Raw genomic sequence first — 20,972 nt, 5'->3', positions numbered from 1 at the left:
ATTTACGTCCCGACGTCCAATGGAAGCTACGCAAACGTCATGTCCGTCGCGCGGAGTGCGGACCGTGCACGCGACGGTCGAATTTAAATTTCGCATGGCGTCCCCTAGCGGGGCCCGGCGGAGTTGCTGCCGCGGCCCCGGCGGCGCGCGGTGACGTAGCGAGGAGGCGCGAGTGCCAGCGAGTGCGAGCGAACGAGCGGGGCATGCGAACGCTGTGCCGCTGCTGCCGCCGCTGTCGCTGCGTGCCACAGTGCAAACGCCATTTTCTGTGCCCGCGAGTGAAGTCAGAGTCGTTCGTTCGGTGGCGAACGTCGCGAAGTGGTTTCGAACGACGGACACGTCCCACGGGTGATCGGCGGCCGCGCCTCGCCGCGCGGCGAGGAGCCTCGTCGTCCTGTGCCCGTCCACTTCTGCTCGGATCGAGATCCCCGCCCCGGGATATGCGCGGACACGCGGCGGACAGCCGTGCGACGGATACGATGGTGAGTGGCGAGAGTAAGCGTGTATGCGAGCGTTAGTGAGAGTGACGGAGACGGAGCGATATCTCGTCGTGGCTCCCGCGAGCCGTTCCCGCTGCGACGTTCTCGTCGGCCGATCGTCCAAGTCCCGTGGCACGATAACGGAACCCAGCGGGGCACCCGATAGCACGAGCGGCGGCGTCGAGGAAAGCCGCCGCTCGATGGGCGGCGGTTACCCGGAGGGGAGGGAGCGGCACATGGCCGTCGTGGAGAGCACGGGGCGCCGGCAGTTCGTGCAGGGGGTGGCCCTCCCCCGACGATCGTTTCCTTCTCGCTTCCACCGTCTTTCTCGCGGCGAGCGAGTGTCTCTAACGAGCCCGGCGCTGCTACTTTCGTCCTTTTTATTTCTTTTTTTTTTTTCTCTTGCCATTTGAGGGACGCGGCGACGCCGCTGTCTTCGTTGACAGCGCGACGCCGAGTGCCGAAACGGTGCCGCCGCCGCTCTCGTAATTATTCACCCCTCGTCCTCCGTGGGACGAGGATCCGGTGACACCATAAGACTGATTGAATAATGCGTTAGTTGATTTGTATCTCCGTTTTTCGAGGCTGGCTCTCGACGTCCGCCAGCGACTTAAAGGTGTCGGACCCTTCGGATTTTTGTCATCCGTTCCAGCGAGCGGTTATCAATTTCGTTTAGTTAGCTAATTATTATTTCGCCGCTTCTGTCACCTTACTGTTGATCTGCAGATCGTGCAGAGAATGAGAGAGCGCAAGGAAAGTAACCCGACGATTTTGTCATCGACGGTCTTGATCCTTCACGTCGCATCGCACGTCACTATCGCCGGGAGCGACGTCGCGCGTCTGACGATCCAGTAGAAGGACGGTGAATCAGTCGTCGAAGTAATTAATTACACGTAATAACACCGCGCACGATAATACCAATTACCGCCAGTTTTCCTTTCGCTTAACATTGTCTCGTTCCAGGACACTTACGACACGCTATCGATAACGCTTATCACGGTGAGCATTAAAATCCGGCCTTGAACGCGGCAACGTAATCGAGCAGCGCGGACTCTTCGCAAGGATTTTTGCGCAACGGTCTTACGCCCCGCCGCTCGTATTAGCGCACGCACGCATGTGGGATACGCGGGGAACTGCGACGAGGGAGCACGCACGTGGGAAATTATGCCTGGAGGTGCGTCTCGCGAAGGAACGGTCGATGGAGACCCAGAATCGGCGATCGTTTAAAAGCGACCTGCGAGTAATGCGCCGGGAATATGAACGAAATGCCGCGTCGTTGATGTTCCTCGACGACACGTACGCGAACGTAAGATATTCGACGGTGATCTTTCCGTCGTGCAGCAGCACGTATGATCGGCAATCGCGTCCGTCGTCGAAGTACCGAAAACTTATGTATTCGCGAAAGCAAGCCGCCGCTGCTCGATCCCCGAATAGCTTGTAATTGCGAGGGCGAACCACTCGCGCGTTCAACGAATAAGCAGCTTGAAAGAACGATCGTTCGCCTGACCTTTCCCGCGTTATGTTATTAACGAACCGTTAGATCGTAGTCGCCGCTTGCGCGCGCGTGCATATGATTTCACGTACGCGTGTACGCGTGTACGCGGCGCTATCGATTGACGACCGTTGACTCGCCACACCATGTCATCCCGTTTCGCTTTTTCTTCGCCGCCTAGACAGACGCGTGTTCTGCGTCCGAGAATCGAATTCTTAATTCGACGCTCGGCGCGAACGTGAGAGATTCCTCCGCGTGTTCGGGGTATCCGAATAGTTCGCTTCTCGCCGTTGTAGCTTAAGCTTCCGACTCGCTTCTATCTTTCGGCTGAATTCTTTAATTGCAATTTAAGTGCAGCTTTAATTTTATGAGCTCCGATTATCCCGACATTCCACGGTTATTAAATGTCCGATCACCTTTGGAAGATCTTCAGCTTTCCAACTTGGAACCGTTTCTGCCGGCTCGTCTTCTAGATTCTCTTTGGGAATTTTGATTCCGTCGAGCTCTGAAACTTTACTAGGCGGGTCTGAAATCTTTGTGACCCAATTGGATCCACATTTGCCCTCTTGACTCTATTGACATTCCCGATGTAGCCCGAGGGAGAATGCGACCGGTGAACTCGACCCCCTTACTTGTCCACGGGCTAATCTTGGATCATCTTCCGGCGTGTTCCCCTTTGGCTGCTGCAGCCAAATCTCATTTCTAAACCGTTACGCCAATGCTACCCTCGCTCTGGTTTTCAGACAACGTAACGCAATCATCCTGCGCTTCTTTCGCAACGTCGTTCCTTCCATCGATTTTGTAATTATCTCGAGCACGTTTGCACGTGCAGGCGGTGCTTGCGACAATCGCCCCGCGACGTGTCGCCGATAGCGCTTAACACCTCGTGCACCTTGCGTCGCCTCACGGGCCTCCTCCGACCGCGTTACCTTGAACGGAGTCGATCGCGTGCCGTAACGTAAATACCGTATCGCTTCGCAAAAATTTTCTGCGGAGCGCGAGATTACGCAATCGCGCGCCGACGTGATTCACGTGCGCGATCCTGTCACACGCCTCCGGTACGTCTTGTATCGACCAGACTGTTCCGTCTTCGGTTAAATATTAAAATGAAAGAGAAGTAAAATAATACGCGTATATCAACGGTGCAATAAATAGGATATTATTCGACCTAATGGCGTTTAATGCAAAACGAGTCCGTCCGTATTTAGAATCCAAGCGACATTAATAATGTAATTAAATTAGAATCGCGCGAGGCCTGAAAAAGTTTTCGCTTTAAAGCGCCTATACGTAACGAGAGGGATCGCGGTGTTATCGGGGTATTTTTAATGCATCCCTATTCGGTACCAACTCAAGAAGCTCCGTGGGCTCCCGCGGCGTGACGGAAAAAGACGTGCGATGTAAAATCGATAATCCAGGCCTTTATGGTGCTCACGGTTCGACGAGGGTCGTGGGAAATCACGGCGGAATCGCGGAGTTAACGTAGGAGGCTATCGGGGCGGCTGCTGTCGGGTCCCTTCGCTTTAAAAAAAAAATGGTCCGAAAAACCGGCGCGATTACGTCTTCTCTCTTACGCAACGAGTGCCGGCACGCAATAATATTTGACCGCGTTTCCGAGCACGTAGAGAGGGATCGGCGAGAGACTAAGCCTGGTACACGTATTTCCAGTTGCGCGACTCGAAACCGGGCGCGAAGTGACGTTTTCGTATTATCGGGGTCAATATTCCGGACCTAAATAGACGGCGACGGTGGAAAGGACTCGTTCTCGCGTAGAAAAGTTTTTATCGTCCGCGAGCGGACGGATCTTCCAAGCTGAAAACGCCACGTTGATTTCCAGCAGTTGCGATCATTCCCGATCGTAACCTCGAGATTAAATTTGAATCGTTTGAGCCTTTTCTCAATTTAATTTTATCCACACGGCGATCTGAAGTCTCGAAGGGGGGGTCGATGATTCCGCCGACTTGATACAAACCCGGCTAAATATCTAGCTCGCGTAGCGAGAATTCGTTCTCTACGAGCTTCGTTCGGCGGCTTTCAGTTTGACTCGCGGTTGTCGTTGCCGAGGCCGTAGGCTCGTTTATAGGAATTACGCCGGATAATATCGCTGTTGATCCGACTTGAAATCGCGAGTGCCGGCGACTTAGTTTATTACAACGAGCCGCTTATTCGCAGCTCCGCGAGGTTCAGGGCTTTTGATCGACGAGCAATCCGTTCTTATAATCTGCAGTTCGCAAACATGTCTACAAGCTGTAGCTGTGTCCGAGCTGTGATATGCGCGCGATTTGATCTTCCTCTTGTCATTAGTTGTACTTATCGTATCAGAGTATTTTACTATCAAGCTTCTGAATTGCTTATCGCTATCAACGGGATAACGAAATAACTCTATATCTGTTGAAGAGGGGCTCGACAGGTTTAAATGAAGTTCCGTCAAAGTCCAGCGTGAATTTTTAGATCAGCCTGAGAATTCAATTTAAACCAATAGATTAATTTTTTGTTAGAAAGTTATATTTAATTTAAAAAAAAAAAGAAAAAAGAGGTTTCTTTACAGGAAACCATTCGGTTGTATGATTATGATTTTATCGCCAAGTTTATATGGTTGCGGTTTAATCCGCGCTGCGCGAAGACCTATATAATTAAGCTTTATAAGGAAAAAAAAAAGGAAAGAGAAAGAGAGAGAAGGAGGGAGGGAATTCACGTGCTTACAGAAACTAGGCTAAGAGACGTATGTGGACAGCGTATGTGGTAGTTATTGACATTGGTCAATAGGCGCATTTTAGTTCGCATAAATTGAACATCTAGGCTTAACATAGAAAAAAAAAAAAAAAAAAGGAAATCGTGCTAATTTTAATTATCCGTAGTTGACGGTGGTTCTTAATTTTTTTTTTAAATTCAAAACGCGTATAAAATATATTTTAGTTACTCGTCTACGAGATATGCAATATAGAACGTGATTTTCGCGAGCGCAGCTCGGACTCTTTCTCTCACGACAATGAAAAACAAGTCCGTGCGTCTCGTGATATCTGTGTAAACGATAATACAGAAGCGTGTCCGCAAAACCGCGGCCGGTTCGCGTTGAAAGAGAGCGCGCCGGCTGTTTGTACCGTAAACTTTGCCGATTAGAGATCCAAGATATTACCGAGAAGCGATATCTCGATCGCAAACATTAAACCGCGAGATAAACGAATTACGGTGTTTAATTTATTCGACAAATTAGCATAAGTGCAATTAATAGCGCCGCGACCTTTCCGAGCCCGTAAGAGTTTGCGAATCGATGATCGCTGCTTCGAAAGAGAAAAGAAAAATCGTGGAAGAAGCTGAAAAAGATTTTGACCGAGTAAGAGAGCTAAGCATTCGATGAGACGAAGGGTTGATAAATTTATTTCTAATTTCAACGCTCGCAAATATTTTAACTTCGCGCTAGTCTAATTAACGTTCTATTACCAGAACAAATCGTGGGAAAGAGAGTTCGATGCTGTGACGGGTGATCCAATCAAGTTTCTGGCTTCGTCAGCCACGTTCGTCGGTGTTGCGTCATTCTATAGTTCTTATCGTTATCAGCTGCACGCCCTGTGAAGAACAACGGCGTCGATTTCGACAAATGCACGGCGGTGTAACCGATTTATCAATGTCGCGATCAATCAGTCAAATGTGTATTTCTTTCGCAGGTAGTAATATCAATTTAGCTGAACGATATCTTTTTAATAAGGAGAGTGGATTAAAAAAATAAGCAATTTTTTTTTTTCCGGATAAAATAATGTTTAAAAATTAAGATATTGCGCGCAAAGTCTTCGGATCGCGTTGTTATATGAACGATGTATGTAAATGCAAGTGCGTCGGTCGGTATTCGTGGCAAGTTCGCCTTTGCGCGGTTTTTCCGCGCGTATCTAGCTCTCGCGATTGGAAACGGCTGTGGACCCGGGCTCGGGAATCTGAGAAAAAAAAGCCCAGCGATTGTACGAGTGCTGCACCGTACTTAAGTTAATTCCGTACCGGCAACGTGGTGCACTGACCTTTGGCACGTACGAGCTTCGCCGGCAGACTTTTGCAAGACTTTCGAGTTTTTCAGATATACAGATATACTTGGCGCGCGAATATTTTGAGTTCGCGGAAGAAAGGGGGATCCGTAATCGTCTCCGTTTACAAAGTCATTGACGTCGTTCTCCGCGCCCGGTACCGACGGTTCTAATCTGCAAGGGCCGCTTCTCTGTTTGAGAAAAGGGGATTAAATCTGTCCGCGGAGATGCGCATCTGCTCCCGCCGCGAAACGGACTTGGTGCACCGCTCGTGTTCGCGCACGCACACAAGACCGCGCGTCCAACTAGTAAGACCGGGATGCATCCGAGGTCGACGTCTCCGCACTCACCATGACGAATGTTACTCGATACTTTGCGCCACTCTGTCCACTCGCGGTTGAGCTTTTTGTGCCTTCCCGAGTCCTCTCCGGATCCTGCTTCTTCTCGAGAAACCTCTACCCCCCTTTCCCTCCCTCCGGGTAATTAGTCTCGTTCGAAGACTGAGCTTTCACATTTTTTTCGGAGTCTAAAAATTGTCTCAAGTTGAACTTTTTTCTCTTTGGAAAACTGCAAGCTGCGCTTGTAACTTCTGACTTCGACTGCTTTAGAGCGCTCTTAGGGTCTGCTAGTTTTCCGAGATCTCGTAACCGCGAAACAGATGGAAAAGGAGATGAATAAAAATGTAACGGGACACAAGTTTATATCATTCCGCGGCGGGAAAAGTTGTTCGCAGTCAACTGCTGATACGCGAGATTCGCAGATGCAGTAGCAACCGCTGCTATTAACTCGGTGAGCGAGCCTCTCTGTCTTTCTCAATCTCGATCTCCTTTTAACGTGCTCCTTGCTTTTGAAAATTCTTTTTTTTTTTTCTTTTTGTTTTTTTGCAACGCCAGAACAAGGCTAACTAACCGGTTTCCGACATTCGATTCCCTCGATCGAACACGCCGATTTCCAGCGCGCGGCGCAGTTTACGATATCGCGTGTGACAGAAATACATATTGCGAAGAGCAACCGGAAGTGCACACTCTTTAAACACGGTCAAGAGGATCCTACGGCATTTATTTAGCCGCCACTTTAGATTTTTTTTTTTTTATCCGCGTATCACGACCGATCCGACGCTCTAAAGACGTAAAACAGGTTGTTCCAACGTTCTGGCGAATTATCAGATAATCGTACGTCAATCTTCAACTTTTTTTCTAAATAAAATACGTATGTTCATCTGATAAATAAATTAATCAGGAAGTTGGAAGGAACCGGGCCAACCGGAAAAAGTCGTAGCGCTTTAAGTTACGTATCCATATTTCATAATCTATATTTTTCTTCAGATCCTTCCGTTTCTAACCGTCTCCCCATTCGGCCTGCGACACATGAACCTTCCACTTTCCGGCTAGCGAACGCCGTGTTACACCCACGGAAACATCCATGACGTCACCCGCTTTGTTATCGAGGGGTTGCAGCTCCGCTATCGAAGAAACCGACCGGGGACCTCCCCCCCTGACACGCGCGCCCGTCGATCCCAGTTCGTAGCGAGGGTCAACGAAAATATCTTTGGGGTTCTACCGTACGTTTCCGAGACGCCGTCGCTTTCTCAGCGTTAGATCTTACAGAATACGAGTTTCCCGAAGACTTCTAGCTAAGAAAGGCGGAGAGGCCGCGCATCGAGTTGCACGGGCTTCCGTTTCTCGACATTTTCGGAGCGTATCCCGTCGCAGCAACAAATCGTCCGCTTTCACTTGGGCGAGCGTGTCCGAGCCGGCGATATTGAGAGCGTGAAATCCGAGGCGCGTTAAATCGAGATTCGGCGCGAGAGCCCGATCGTTAATTGTCGACGGCGCGGCGCGTGCAAATCGATCCTCTCCGTTTTGTCGGTCCCGCTCTCGCGCGCGAGGCATATTGATCAAGCCGCTGAAGTCGACAGGGGAGATATATAAAAGCGTATAAAGAGAGCCTGCCGTGGGTCGCCTTCGAGCGGAATCGAGCACGATTTTATCGGTCGAAGCTAGATCGCTCGTTGCTCATTGAACAATCGCGGGGAAAAAAAAGAAAAGAAAAAGAGAAACGTTGGAGATCAATCTTGCGATTAGATAACAGTAAACTTGCGAGATTCCGGAAATTTTTTAAGATATACGTTATTGCATACATCTTTGCGTTTTGGAAATTAGATATCGTTCATAAATCTAAGTCCGTGATAAAAATTAAAGAGACTGTAAAACAGTAAAATGTATCGAAGCGCCAAGTTTCATCGCGAGAATTAGGTAACGAGCAGGTCAGGTTTCACCGAAGTTATGCGAGAAAAACGGGTGAAAAGCGTACGGCGTGTCGACATTTTTTTTCTCCTTTTCGAACGACGTAAAACGTCACTAATGAGAAATTAAAATCTATCGCGTGGTATCTACTAACGCTAGTTACATAGTCCGTCAACTCGGGCACTGTTTCAGGCGTAGTTAAACTTAATCCGAGCGGAAGAGAAGCGATTCCGCGCTTTATTTTTATAATAAAAAGTCGCGCTGATTTATTCCGCCTCGCAGAGCTTTAATTCTTTTTTATTCAAGAGAAACGGAGAAATGCCAAAGACACGAAATCGAATTGCTACGAGCGTATGCAGCCGACTGCTGTGTTCTCCTGCAATTGCTATCGTGACGGAGTACGATGACACAGAAGCGTCACGCGACGGGAGTAGAAATATTTTTATCGTAACGTAAACGCGATGCGAGTTTGGCGGTCGCTGCACCTCTATCGGTCTCGCGGCATGTACGAAACCAGCAAGATGGTAATGGTGCCTTGCACACAATGAGCGCGGGATATAAATATCCCCTCGGCCAGGCAATCTCCGAGAACCAGCGCCGCCGCAGCTTTTCAGCACGTTGCTCCCGTAACGCATAAACGTCGATATAATTTATTCAACCTGTCGTTTTAGCGATCTCAACGACTCACATCCTTCCCTTATCGGTGATCCGAATACGGGCCACACTTTCTCTCCCCCTTTTCTCATCTTCCGTGTCGTCTCTCCTCCGGCTGGGCTCTCACGCCTTAATTAGCCGCGCTTAACTAACGCGTCGCCCACATTCGACGGGGCATTCGTTTCATAGATAACGAAACGGATGTGCGGGTTTTTTAATTATCGAGCGGATTAAAAATGAAACCTTGAGAGATAATTACGGAGTGGCTTTGGAAAAAAAAAAAAAAACGCAGATGCGATATTCGCAGGTACGTCGGAACGTTGCGGCTTTGTAGCGATCGCGGGAACGACGAAGAATGACATTTCGCGGACCGAGAGATGGGATCTCGGATGCACGTGTTTCACGATTGCAAAATCGCGGCACGTACCCGGCATTAGCATAGACTCTTTGTTCTCGGCGCCGGGAGTCGGATTGCGCCGTACGATCGCTCGATATCGTCCCGGTGCCGATGCATCGGTATGCGCTTCCTCTTTGTAAACTAGCTGTACGACGCGACGAAAGTGCTTTGAGAATCTCTCGCGATCGTTCCGTCGCGTAGTCCAATCGCGTAAGATTTTCCGAGGCGACAACGTGAATATAAAAGCCTACCGAGTGCGTTAATTATTGTAACAGATTAATATTCCTTTCGCGGCGCCGTATTATTTTTCACGCTGCTATCGCTATTAAGATAATTTCTCGAGAAAGGGAGAGACAGTCGCGTAAGATTTTCCGAGGCGACAACGTGAATATAAAAGCCTACCGAGTGCGTTAATTATTGTAACAGATTAATATTCCTTTTGCGGCGTCGTATTATTTTTCACGCTGCTATCGCTATTAAGATAATTTCTCGAGAAAGGGAGAGACAGCTTTGCAACAAGGTGAACTCTTGTGCGTGCGGTAATCCTTGAAAAAAAAAAAAAAAAAAATATCTGTCAAAGTCGCTGAATGCCGCATCGATTTGCGGGCAGGGGGTAGTGACCTTGCGCCTCTTGCGTATACCAACTCGTTTTACGCGTGACCATATGGTCGACATGTGCATTCGCCGCTCTAACAGCCGCACATATGCGCCAGGATGCGGCCGCGAACAAGCGTGAATAATCGACGGAATCAGCGCGGCCGTCTTAGTCATTGTCACTTACTATTGTCCCCGGCGGATTTAAAACAGATCGAGCAATTCGGCTCGTCTTATTACAAATCATTGAATAACTTCACGGCTCGGCAAAACGACCCTATGTTTTTTTAGATTTATTTGTACGGAGCGCAGGAACTCGCGGGATCGAACAAGCAATTCATACGGAACTTTTAAAAAGTCTTTGAAAATATGCTCCGTACAATATATCTTAATGTCAAACGTGCATTGTATTCTATAAAATTAGAAGGCTTCATTTTATTACTTTGCTGAATGAGTCGATCTTCACGCTCTATATACGCTCGTTGGCGAGATAAAAATACTAAAGTACGACTCGGGGAGAGAGAGCGAAGTCTCGGGCGAGACATGCGACGAAGATCTCGAATCGCTGTTTGAGGTTTCGAGTGGATAATTTATTGTAGATGCGAGCGCGATTGAATGCAACGTATGAAAAAAAATTATAAACGCGACTCCGAACTTTCGGCGGACACGTTTAGCAAAGAGCGCGTGAGTTCCTTCCGGTTTCTATCGTCGGGAAACGGTAATGGTAGCAACGGCGAGTACTCGTGATCCACACTGCGACGTAGTAGCGACCTTTCAGCCTCGGGATACTACCTCACCTTATGCGAGCCCATTGCACGCGGTAACGTCCGTCTGCGGTTTCATTCACAACGAGACGCACGCGAGAATCTCGCCGGTCCCTGTTAGCGCAAATGCTTAAGTTTAACAGCCCGATACTTATCCGAATGCCACGGGCGCCGGCTCGCATTAGAGCAAGAAGCATTTAAACGCATATTCCGATGGCGAAAAAATTAATTTACGCACTGCGATATGAAGTACTTAATTTTCTAGAAGCATTCGTCGATGCAACACCGAGTAATATTATTAAAATAATTTTTAATGTTCGATTCGAAGTAAATTTACTCGACAGAGAGCCGTAACATTTTTAATTAATTATTTTTCTTTTTTTTTTTTTTATTTGCATATTGGAAAAGCGTATGAGGTGAACGCTAAATTAATAGATTAGTAATTAATGTATTGCGACGTTAAATAGTACTTTTTTTTTCATCGGGCATTACCCTAAGGCCCCACGTAACGTTTTGCAACGCTAGCGAGTTCGTTATGCGATTTTATTACCGCAGTCCGGTTTCTCTTGATTAACGGCCGCGAAATGGATCGTGTATTATTAATCTCTTTCCGTCCGGTTTGTGCTCGCCGGCTAAATAACTGCCAGACCGCGTGGGAGCGTAATGAAATCCAGATACTGGCGTGACAAGGGCTAAAAATCACAGTGACTCACGGTCATGTTCGTACGGTCGATTGAGCCGCTTAAAAAATAAACCTCGTCCAAGTACGGATCACAAATTAATATTTCAATAATAATTAAAACAACAATTTCAAATTGCCCGAGTAATTTTATGAATCGTATGAATTCATTAATAACGAGTTTCTAATTGATGGAGCTTTAAAATAATGGCAGATTTTATGAGCAGCAATTAATTGTCGCGAATCACTGTAATACTTTCGACAATAAAATCAAACGGTATAATTTTATTTTCGCGATCGATAAAATTAAATTTGGAAAGCATTAATGAATTAAAAAGAAATAAGAAAAAAAGAATAAAAAAAAAGAACAAGGCGGGTCGGGCTTTCTGGCTACTTTTAAAAAGACACGGTTAGTCACGGTGGCTTTTCGGTGTTTTCTCACAGGTGCAACATCCGGCGGGGTTGCTCATTTTACGGCGGCTAATTGCTAATTAGGAAATACAATAGCTGTTCGCTCGCCGCGACTTCGCCGTCGTCATCGCCGTCAAAGTCGTCGCGTTTGGTCACGGTCGTATTCTTGACCATGGTAGATAATTCAAGTTATATTTGTTGACGACCATTACGTCAATATTGCCGCGTTAATTCGCTATTCCGAGTGTGGAGCTCGCAAGCTCTTGCCATTTTTTTTTTCTCCAACGGCAAGCTACGATTTGATGACGAATTAATGCGACGACTTTGCTCGTGAGCGGCAATGCGCGTTAATAAAAATCATATTTATATTATTTGTCGCGGCCGGAAAAAAGTACGGCGACCGATATACATATAATCACCTTGCCAGCGACAGTCAGCCGCGTGCGATAAGATATTATTATCACTTACGATGGTTACGTAATGCATCATTGCACACGTATGCCCGTCGTGACGCTCAATTTCGAGAAAACTCCGAATCATCCAGCGGAATAAGAGGAAAAGCGAACGATAAGAATATTTTCATTTAATCTCCTCATGTATTTATAAGTGAATCCGAAATTAAAAAAAAAGAAAATCATGCGACTTACCAATCTGCATGAGCTTCAGCGGAATTGTAGAGTTCTGCCGGTGACTGTAACATAAAATAAAACATTAATGTAGACACGTTAGTATTTAAATTAATATAAAGGTAAATCTTTCTTTTTATAAAGATTTTCTAAGAAGAAAAAATTTATATTTACCTAAAAGTTGCTCCGCCGAAGCATGATGCCCTTCCCGGGCCTGCTCCTCCTCTCAGATGGGACGTGTCGAGCCATCCTTCCGCGCACAAGTCACTCGCGAACACCCCGACCGTGATTTTACAGTCGCGAAAATTATTAATCACTTGCGCGCGTTCCTGTCCGGCACTCGCGTTTAGAATAAAGTCGAAAAACTACGCCCGAACACTTAGCGGAACTCCCGAAACGACCGACGAACCGGCTGCGGTTCGTATAATTTTTAATATCGGCGGTGACGACACTTTCGTTGACACCAGTGGATGCAGCTGCGTCGATCTGTAACAAAAAAAAAATTATAATTTAATATACGGCAACAATAGAATTGATTATCAGCTAAATAGGGCGCCACACTAATTTTTCTCAGATAGTATAAGATAATATTTTTATTATAATATATAATTGTAATATTAATATGTAATTATAATATAAGAATTTGTATTACAAATTTTTATATTACAAAGTTGAAGCTTCTCAGCCACATGTAATTTTTTTTATCGAGATATATTTGAGCCCTGACCTGGCAATTGATCTCTAATGATCGTCTTGAATGATTTTAGGTCTCGAGAGAGCGGTGAGTGAGTTACTGCAAAGAGAAGCTAGGAGGAACAAGCAGTCGGTAGGCCAAAGATGCCGCTTCCGAAGCGACTGGTAGAGCCCGTGCACGTGGCACGCGGCACCATCCCCGAGGACTTCCCGTTGCCATCAGAACTCGAAGCAGCTACCAATGGTACCTTGGCCAACACTATCAGGCAACTTTCTAGCCTGTCGAGGCATGCCGAGGACCTGTTCGCCGAGTTGGCGAGGGAGGCGCATGGATTGAGCGACCGGGCAAATTCCCTGCAGGCTAGGATAGATCGTCTAGCCGTCAAAGTCACGCAGTTGGATAGCAACGTCGAGGAAGGTGCGTACGGCATGATTTTTATTTCAATTTGCACGATAAACCGTGACACAGAAAAATATCGAAACGAGAATAAAGATTGAAAAATTAATCTAACGTTACATCTTTTCATTTTTTTTTTTTCTTTGTGCAGTTTCGTTACAAGATATACACATGAGAAAAGCCTTCAAGAGTTCCGTCGTGTTCGACCAGCAAGTCGTCTCTAGGGACACCATGCCGACGGCGATGATGGAAACTTATCACTCATGTGATACGCCGCCGCCTCTGGACAAGCTTAACATTTACAGGTTGACTATCGGCGTCAATTATTTTAAATTGATTTACTTTGATAATAACTGGGATTCTTAATTATGGCTTTGATTTCAGGGAGGATGGCAAGGACGGATTGAAATTCTACACCGATCCGAATTACTTCTTCGACCTATGGAGTCAAGAAATGCTCAAAGACACTGAAAAGAAATTACACGATCGAGGAAAGAAGGTACAAATTCTCGCATAATAATAATTCAAAATCACACCTCGACAACTTGATCGTATATCACTTACAGCTTTACATCTATATTGTTTTTTTTTTTTTTTTCGATCTAGTCAATTACAAATAAATTGTATGAATTTAATCATCAGTGTTGTCGAGGTGTGTAAATTCATAAACTAAAGGTTTTCCATTACCTATAATTAATTAACGTATCTAATGTTGCGAATTCTAAATACTGAATTACTGTCCCCTTCGTTGTAGAGCGAGTCTGAATATGCCGAACCGTTCAGAGAGGCAAGTCGATGGTTTGGATCTTTGTAGTTTCTTTTTAATCTCTCTTATCCCTCCTACGAAACCATCCAATAGTGTCTCAGTGAATCGATCGATCGTCACTAGTCACTTCACTCTCATCGCATAATCACCCTCTTTGTGGTTTTTCTTTCATTAACCGACCTTTTTGAGCGCTGACATAGAGATTGACGCTAGATGCTCGCTTTCTCGAAGTTCTGTAGTTGTGCTAATAGCCACATTTTCTCAGTGGCGATATACTTTGCGTAGATCGAATGCGAATAAACTTAATTTTTTTTTTCGGTATTTATTGTCTTTCTCGATAGCGAAATCGAGAGAAAAAAAATAGCGCATAATTTCCATCTACGCAGGGCCTAATCTTGACTCGAAGCCCTTTCCCTATCCTTTCCATAAACCGAGTTGTGTTTTTTTTTGATACTCGAAATAAATCTCACACCTATCGTCACTTTGTGAATCACTTATGTAATGCCATTCTTTGCAATTTTCATGCAAGTTTTGAATGTACTTGATAGAACTACGTCATATTCATCATCCACCGATTCATCTTCGACCGAGACCGATATCCTCACGATTTCGATCGTTTCATCGCTCATTTCAGGATGATCTCATCTCCATTTTACCATATTTGTTACATAGAAAATAAAAGTGTTAACGCAAATAAAAAGAAAATAATTTTGTTCTTTCTCTTTATCACGATAGCTTTTTATTGCAAAATTTGAAAGTAATATTTTCACTTTTATTTTCTATACATATTCATATCCCATTTAACTATTGATCCAGTAAATTTTGATTTATTTTAGAAGTGATAGTATCTTAAACTTTTTTTTTTAACTACTTCGTATTAAATTCATCGAAACAACTTACCAAGTCTCTGGATCAATCGTCGGGATGTTTTCGATTTAAACCGATTGTGCTTGATTTACATGCGATGCACCTTGTTTGTTGTCTTTTTCGTGTTATACAATTTAAATTGATTTCTTTTTCGCGAAACAGCCGCACAGGCCTCGGAATGAGGGTGGCGGCGGAGGTGGAGGCAGGCACAAGAAACGTGTGAGACAACCGCATAATACGAGGGAACGACAACGACAACTGGCCGTCGGCCATGGCGAATATATTATGCCGGCACAAGCGGTGCAGTACAGGGCACCGCACAATGTGCAGCCCGATGATGCGTTACTAGGAATGGTAATGACGGATCCCAGGCCACCCAGGCCCAACAGCATCGAACTGCGACGAAGCTATCCCCCAGAAGAACAGCATCTCTACAGTCCGCCGTCTTCCGATCATTACAGGTAGAAATATCGCAACGACACAGCTAGCAATAATTAATAATTTTAAAATAATTAGATTAAAGTTACACGTTTTTTTAATAAATATTCTAATTAATAATTCTCTTTGCAGGGGAATGAATTATATAGCTCAAGGCTACGATGATAATCCGTACGGATCGCATTATGCTTCTGGTCAGGCTCCGCCTGGTAGCGATGCATATCAAAGTCCTGGAGGCCAGAGCACCCCAAGTCGGGGTGGTAGGTCACGACCGTCGCAACCACCACCGGCACCACCGAGCAACGCTTCGAGCAATTCTACGCCCACAGTAGCATCTGCCAACAATACTCCCACTAGAGGAAGATCCATGAGCACCGGGAGAGATACTTTGCCGCCCCCACCACCACCACCAGGAGAAACAATGTCTCCTCCTTCCATGAATGGTATGTTAATTATTATGACTTACAGTAATTATAATTTGAACGATAATTTACACGGCACGATGCTTCTTAATACTTCAGGTTCCATACCACCGCATTTGCTGAATAGAAGCGGAAGTCGGTCGGATAGTCCTTTACCAAGTCAGCGTTCGACGCCGACGCCGCCGAATCATTCAGGCCAGTTAGGTGCAGACGAGACAGATCCAGCACCTCAAGATCTTCCGCCACCCCCGCCTACTCCAGATCCTACTCCGCCAAGACCTATTTCGCCTCCGTGTAACATCCCACCGCCGCCACCACCACCACCACCTCCCCCGATTGCCAATGGACCTACGGCGCCGTTACCATTGACAAATGGCGATATCGCGAAAATGATCGCGACCAATCCTCCGAAGCTAAAGCCCTTAAAGAGCATCGTAGATGGCCAGCTAAGGAAACCTGTCAACCCGAATATTCCATTAGTCGACCCGCGAAACGACTTGCTCAAAGCAATTCGTGACGGTAAATTTATATACATATTTTCTAGCTTTTAATTATATTAAAATAAAATTATTTAAACTCTTTGATTAATTCTACATTAATAAGAAGTAACGTTGTTTTAATCGAGATCGTTGTTTTTTAGGCATAAAATTGCGGAAGGTAGAAAAGATCGAGCAGAAAGAAGTGGAGCGCGTAAACGCGCTTAACGACGTCGCGTCAATCTTGGCTCGTCGTGTGGCGGTCGAGTTCAGCGACAGCGATTCGGCATCGGAGAGTGAATGCGACAGCGAAGGATGGGGTGAGCAAGAGAGCAATCTGGCGTGACCCAACTCTCTGTCATCTACGGCCGTTACAGCTTCATAGGAAAACGGCCAATTAATTTCGTTTCAACGCCATTCTTTTTTCCAGCATTGTAACGAGCCGATCTCTATTATATCTCGGTTCGTATTTTCGTGATCTATATCTTTCGAAAAATCGTAAAGCACTCGCGCTCTTTAAATACTGTCCGTTCAAACTTCTGAATTTCCAAACTGATCGGAGCAAATTTTGAGTTACGAAAACATTTTCCACGATTCTCTCGAAGGTTTATTCGTCAGAAATCGTGGAAATTATAAATATGAATTTAGTTTATATACTCGTTAATGAAAAAAAGACAATGTAAATTTCATTAATGGAATTAATGTTTGCTTTTTTTTATCGTGTTACTAATATTACGGTAAAAATTGAAGTAATATCGTTATTTGCATCGTATTTTGTTATTATCTCATTCGTATTCTCTGTTGAAAAATTCAGAAAGTGTCACTTAATAGAAAACAGTAGAAGAGTGTTGAGTTTCCAAGGAAAAAAATAACTTTTTGAAAGACATTTTTAAGTTTCGACGATTTCATGGAATAGTCAATCATGATGTCGGTACTTTGTTCTAAGGTCAAATCGCAATATTGAATCGACTGGTCAATCAGTCAGTCGACAAAGCAATAGCATCATTTTAGTTTAATCACTTTGTTCTTAGGGACGTCCCCAAAGATCCGTTAATTGCGTTTAATTTAATCGCAAATATAGTATAACTAAATCGCGATTTAAATTTTAATTGCAGCGAACGGAGCACTTGTGGGCTCGTAAAAAGAAAGAAAGAAAAAAAAAGGAAAACCAATACGCACTAATTAATTCAGATTGTAAATCATAGAATGGCAGAAAGTCCTGACAGGTTGGACGCCGCATTTATAGTCTCTTTAAAATATTGTCGCTTCAAATTTAAATACCTTCTGCATATTTCCAAGCCGTACAGCTCGTTCAGAGATCACAATTTAGATATTGATACTGCGAATATTGATAAATACGTAATAACATATATACATATGCATATATTATTTTATATGTTATCATTATATAATCATTGTATAAATTCATCCATCGAGAAAGGATAAATTTCTATAAATTTATATGGATTTTCGAAACGAGGGAATACATGGAACATTATATAAATAAAGTAAACTAATTATTAGATTTTTAACGCGTAATCTTGGTATTTATAAATGAGATATAATTCTGGTCATGGTAATGGTATTAGAAGGCGTTCAAGCTGTCAGCAGAAAATATGCGCACACAGAGAGAAAAGTGAACGTCGACTTGCCGAAGTCGTGGCTCACCAGGTAGTTAATGACTTCCCTGGCACATTCCATTACGACTGTGCATGGCGATCGTTCATTTACACACATCCATACACATGCCAGATACACACACACACACACATACACATAAATAAATAATATAAAGATAATAGTAATAATAATATATAAGCGTCTCTACTTACCCCATAGACGAGCGCTCTTCGTCAAATGCGTGCACTATCGATAGGGCGGCGGTGACGCAAGTTAAACCAAAAGGCGCAGGGCTGGGTACTCACGAGCAAGACTGTAAGATAGGAACCTTAATACCGTAACTCTTTTTCACATTCTTTTCGCGAGGCCCCTCGAGGAATTTTCTTTATCCTCCGTTTTCGAGCCGCGATCTTCCATGTTACGGTGCCGATAAGAGTCCGCAAGGCGATGCGAAAGTAATCGTTCCGAGATTAATCGATACACTGAGTCTCTTTTCACTCAAGCATTCCTTCTTTTTTTTTTTTCCGAACAGTTTTACGCGATGCATCGTTTAGCGAGTCGATGCCGTACGACAATCACGCGTGCGAGTGATCTTAATTTACTGAAAAGCAAGGTAACATAAGTGCTTCATGCTCGAGCAGGGGGATTACTTTCGTTTGCGTCGTGCGCGAGAACTGTTGTGCCGAGAAACCAAAATGTTTTTGTTAAACCGCGCAACTGAGCGCGCGGGTGGAATATTTTTTAACGTATCCATTAGCGTGTAACGATGGGGTAAAAGAATGGAGAGAAAAAAAGGGCGCGTTAGGCGACACATTGTTGTTAGCGCAGAACACAGTTGCCAATCGGAGGGTGAACGGGAGAAAATATGTACGATTGTGATTTATTTTGCATCGATGTTTGCGTAACACGACGATAACGACGACGATTCTAGATAAGTTGCATATATATACCTACATACATATATTTAAATATGTATGTAAGTATGTGTACACAGAAATATAATTATATATATATAAATATATTATAGAATATATATATATATAAATATTGATCGCGTTAAGATTGCCGCGAAGTTTCACGGCGGTGGCGAGGAAGATAAGCGGTTCTTCTTTTTTTATTTTATTTTATTTTAATTTTTTTTTTTTCTCCGCCACCTCCGCTATTTCCCCGCGAATAAGGATATGTAAATTTTCTTGTATGTACTGCAAATCTTCTATAAGTAACGCGATAATAGGGCAAGCGATTCTGTTGGACCAAGTAAATGAACACTCGAAGAGTATTGCTTAGAAGAGCGCTGAACGAGCCCGAGAATTCTTGCGTCCTTTGAGATTTTATAAATTCTCAATAAGTGATTAATTAAGTAATTAAGTTCCAGTTTATTTTGAGCGCGCAAAGATCAACCTTGCGCTTTTACATACTTCACATTTCTTTTCTATCTCGCGAGTTAATTTTTTTTTTTATCGCGGTGCTTGTTCAATTTCGATTCGAGTAAGCATAATATATTAAATGAGGTACGAAACTGTGCGCAGAAGGACGTACGAATAATCGGCGGCAGCGCGTGTGCATTTGCATGAGTCTTTGAAAATAGCCGGATGCGATAATTACAGTGTAACGATGATCGACGATGCTCGTTGAGACAAAGAGTAAAGTGCCCGACAACAGTTCGAGCTTAAGTTTAATTTATTTGGGACTGGATGAAAACGAAACAAAGGCAATTTAGAAAATTGCACGATTCCCTCTAGATTAATCAAATCAAATCAATTAATTTCAATTCCCGATTTGATTAATTCTTCAATTCAATGCTGTTGCGCGGTTGTACAGTAATCGGCTTTCTCGTAAGAGCCAAAAGAAAAAAAAAAATAAGTTTCATGAACGAATGATGCTTATATCACTTCACGTTCGCAAATATAACTGATAGACGAACGATTTCATTTAGCTTCCTAAATGAATTGCACTTCGCGTCAAGAGGAGACTTTTTATTTGAACAACACTTTGCGTACGGGATGCGCCGTCAGAATTTTAACGAAAGAGCTACTTTCTTATATTTTTCAAATAATCAGTTTGACCTAATTGTTACAGAGTTATTAAGACACATCCGGTATTATAAACAGCGCCCAATGCAGATCGAAACTAGACGTAAGGACACTAGATGTAAAAGATATTCTTAGCTATCTCGCCAATTTACGACACAGTATTTATCAGAGGGTTTTTTTTTCTTTTAAAGGAAAGAGGAAAGAAAGAAGGAGGATGGGAGGAAAAAAAAAATGAAGGGGGATGAAACGTGGTTCTCGTTTGAATGTAGGCTTCTCGATATCGTGCGAGTTTGTATGAACGAAATAAATATAATTGTCACTCGTCTCAATCGCGCTTTTCCGCCAAGGGTTTCCCGTAAGAACTAAATTATTGTAAAACCGTTGTGTACCTAATGTCCACGGGTATTCCAAAGCTTGCGTAAAACGAAGTGTATGCTCGTGATACAAATGTGTGTGTATATACGCACGCACGTACATACACACACGTATATATACGTTTACATAGAGGAACGGTCGTCGGGAATCGATCGGGAACGATCATATCCGTGATGAGAAATCTACAGTTTGAGGGGACGGAGAATGGAGTTGCTTGGGACTCGAGTCGGTCTCCGGAATTCGCGAGAGGGTTGCAAGAACGTCATTTACCCACACCGTTACAAATATATGATGGTATTATTAATAATAATAAATTTGTAGTAAATCTGTACAAAGCCAAATAAATCAAAAAAAAATTTCGTAAATCCTCCATCCCAAGTTTTCTCCATTGTCGAGGGTGGTGCGTTCCTTTGAACTGATAGCGCGAATTATATAAGCGTTCCCGAATTATCCTATCTCGCCGTGCTAAATGTTATATCGCTCTTTCGATTTTTCGTAGTGTGCTGCTCGAGCCAGGGAGGGATATATTTTTT

General features: G+C 44.3%; 1 protein-coding gene across 3 annotated transcripts; it reads left to right on the top strand.

Moving 5' to 3' along the window:
- Positions 1–206: 206 nt before the first annotated feature.
- Scar (wiskott-Aldrich syndrome protein family member 3 SCAR) lies at positions 207–20,811 on the top strand. Of its 3 annotated transcripts, none has more exons than XM_070659562.1 (9): positions 207–482; positions 13,120–13,463; positions 13,594–13,747; positions 13,827–13,941; positions 14,197–14,229; positions 15,238–15,536; positions 15,646–15,956; positions 16,035–16,454; positions 16,576–20,811. In XM_070659562.1, exons 2-9 carry the CDS (start codon positions 13,190–13,192, stop codon positions 16,755–16,757), a joined length of 1,788 nt encoding a protein of 595 aa, XP_070515663.1. In that variant the 5' UTR covers positions 207–482; positions 13,120–13,189; the 3' UTR covers positions 16,758–20,811. The 3 variants fall into 3 exon arrangements, with proteins under 3 accessions (XP_070515663.1, XP_070515665.1, XP_070515664.1); XM_070659563.1 differs by lacking the exon at positions 207–482 and adding an exon at positions 895–1,653; XM_070659564.1 differs by lacking the exon at positions 14,197–14,229 and having other exon boundaries at positions 210–482.
- The last annotated feature ends 161 nt before the right edge of the window (positions 20,812–20,972 follow it).

Source organism: Cardiocondyla obscurior, linkage group LG07 (genome assembly GCF_019399895.1).
Source record: "Cardiocondyla obscurior isolate alpha-2009 linkage group LG07, Cobs3.1, whole genome shotgun sequence".
In the NCBI taxonomy this organism is placed as follows: Eukaryota; Metazoa; Arthropoda; class Insecta; order Hymenoptera; family Formicidae; genus Cardiocondyla; species Cardiocondyla obscurior.
Note: the sequence above shows the minus strand (reverse complement) of the source record. Positions and strands in the feature narration are given on the sequence as shown.

Excerpts from the sequence above, each read along its gene's own strand:
- Scar (XM_070659562.1), top strand. The coding sequence starts at position 13,190 with ATGCCGCTTCCGAAGCGACTGGTAGAGCCCGTGCACGTGGCACGCGGC. Across the intron at positions 15,957-16,034 it reads GTCTCCTCCTTCCATGAATG|GTTCCATACCACCGCATTTG; the intron begins GTATGTTAATTA and ends TTAATACTTCAG. Across the intron at positions 16,455-16,575 it reads GCTCAAAGCAATTCGTGACG|GCATAAAATTGCGGAAGGTA; the intron begins GTAAATTTATAT and ends GTTGTTTTTTAG.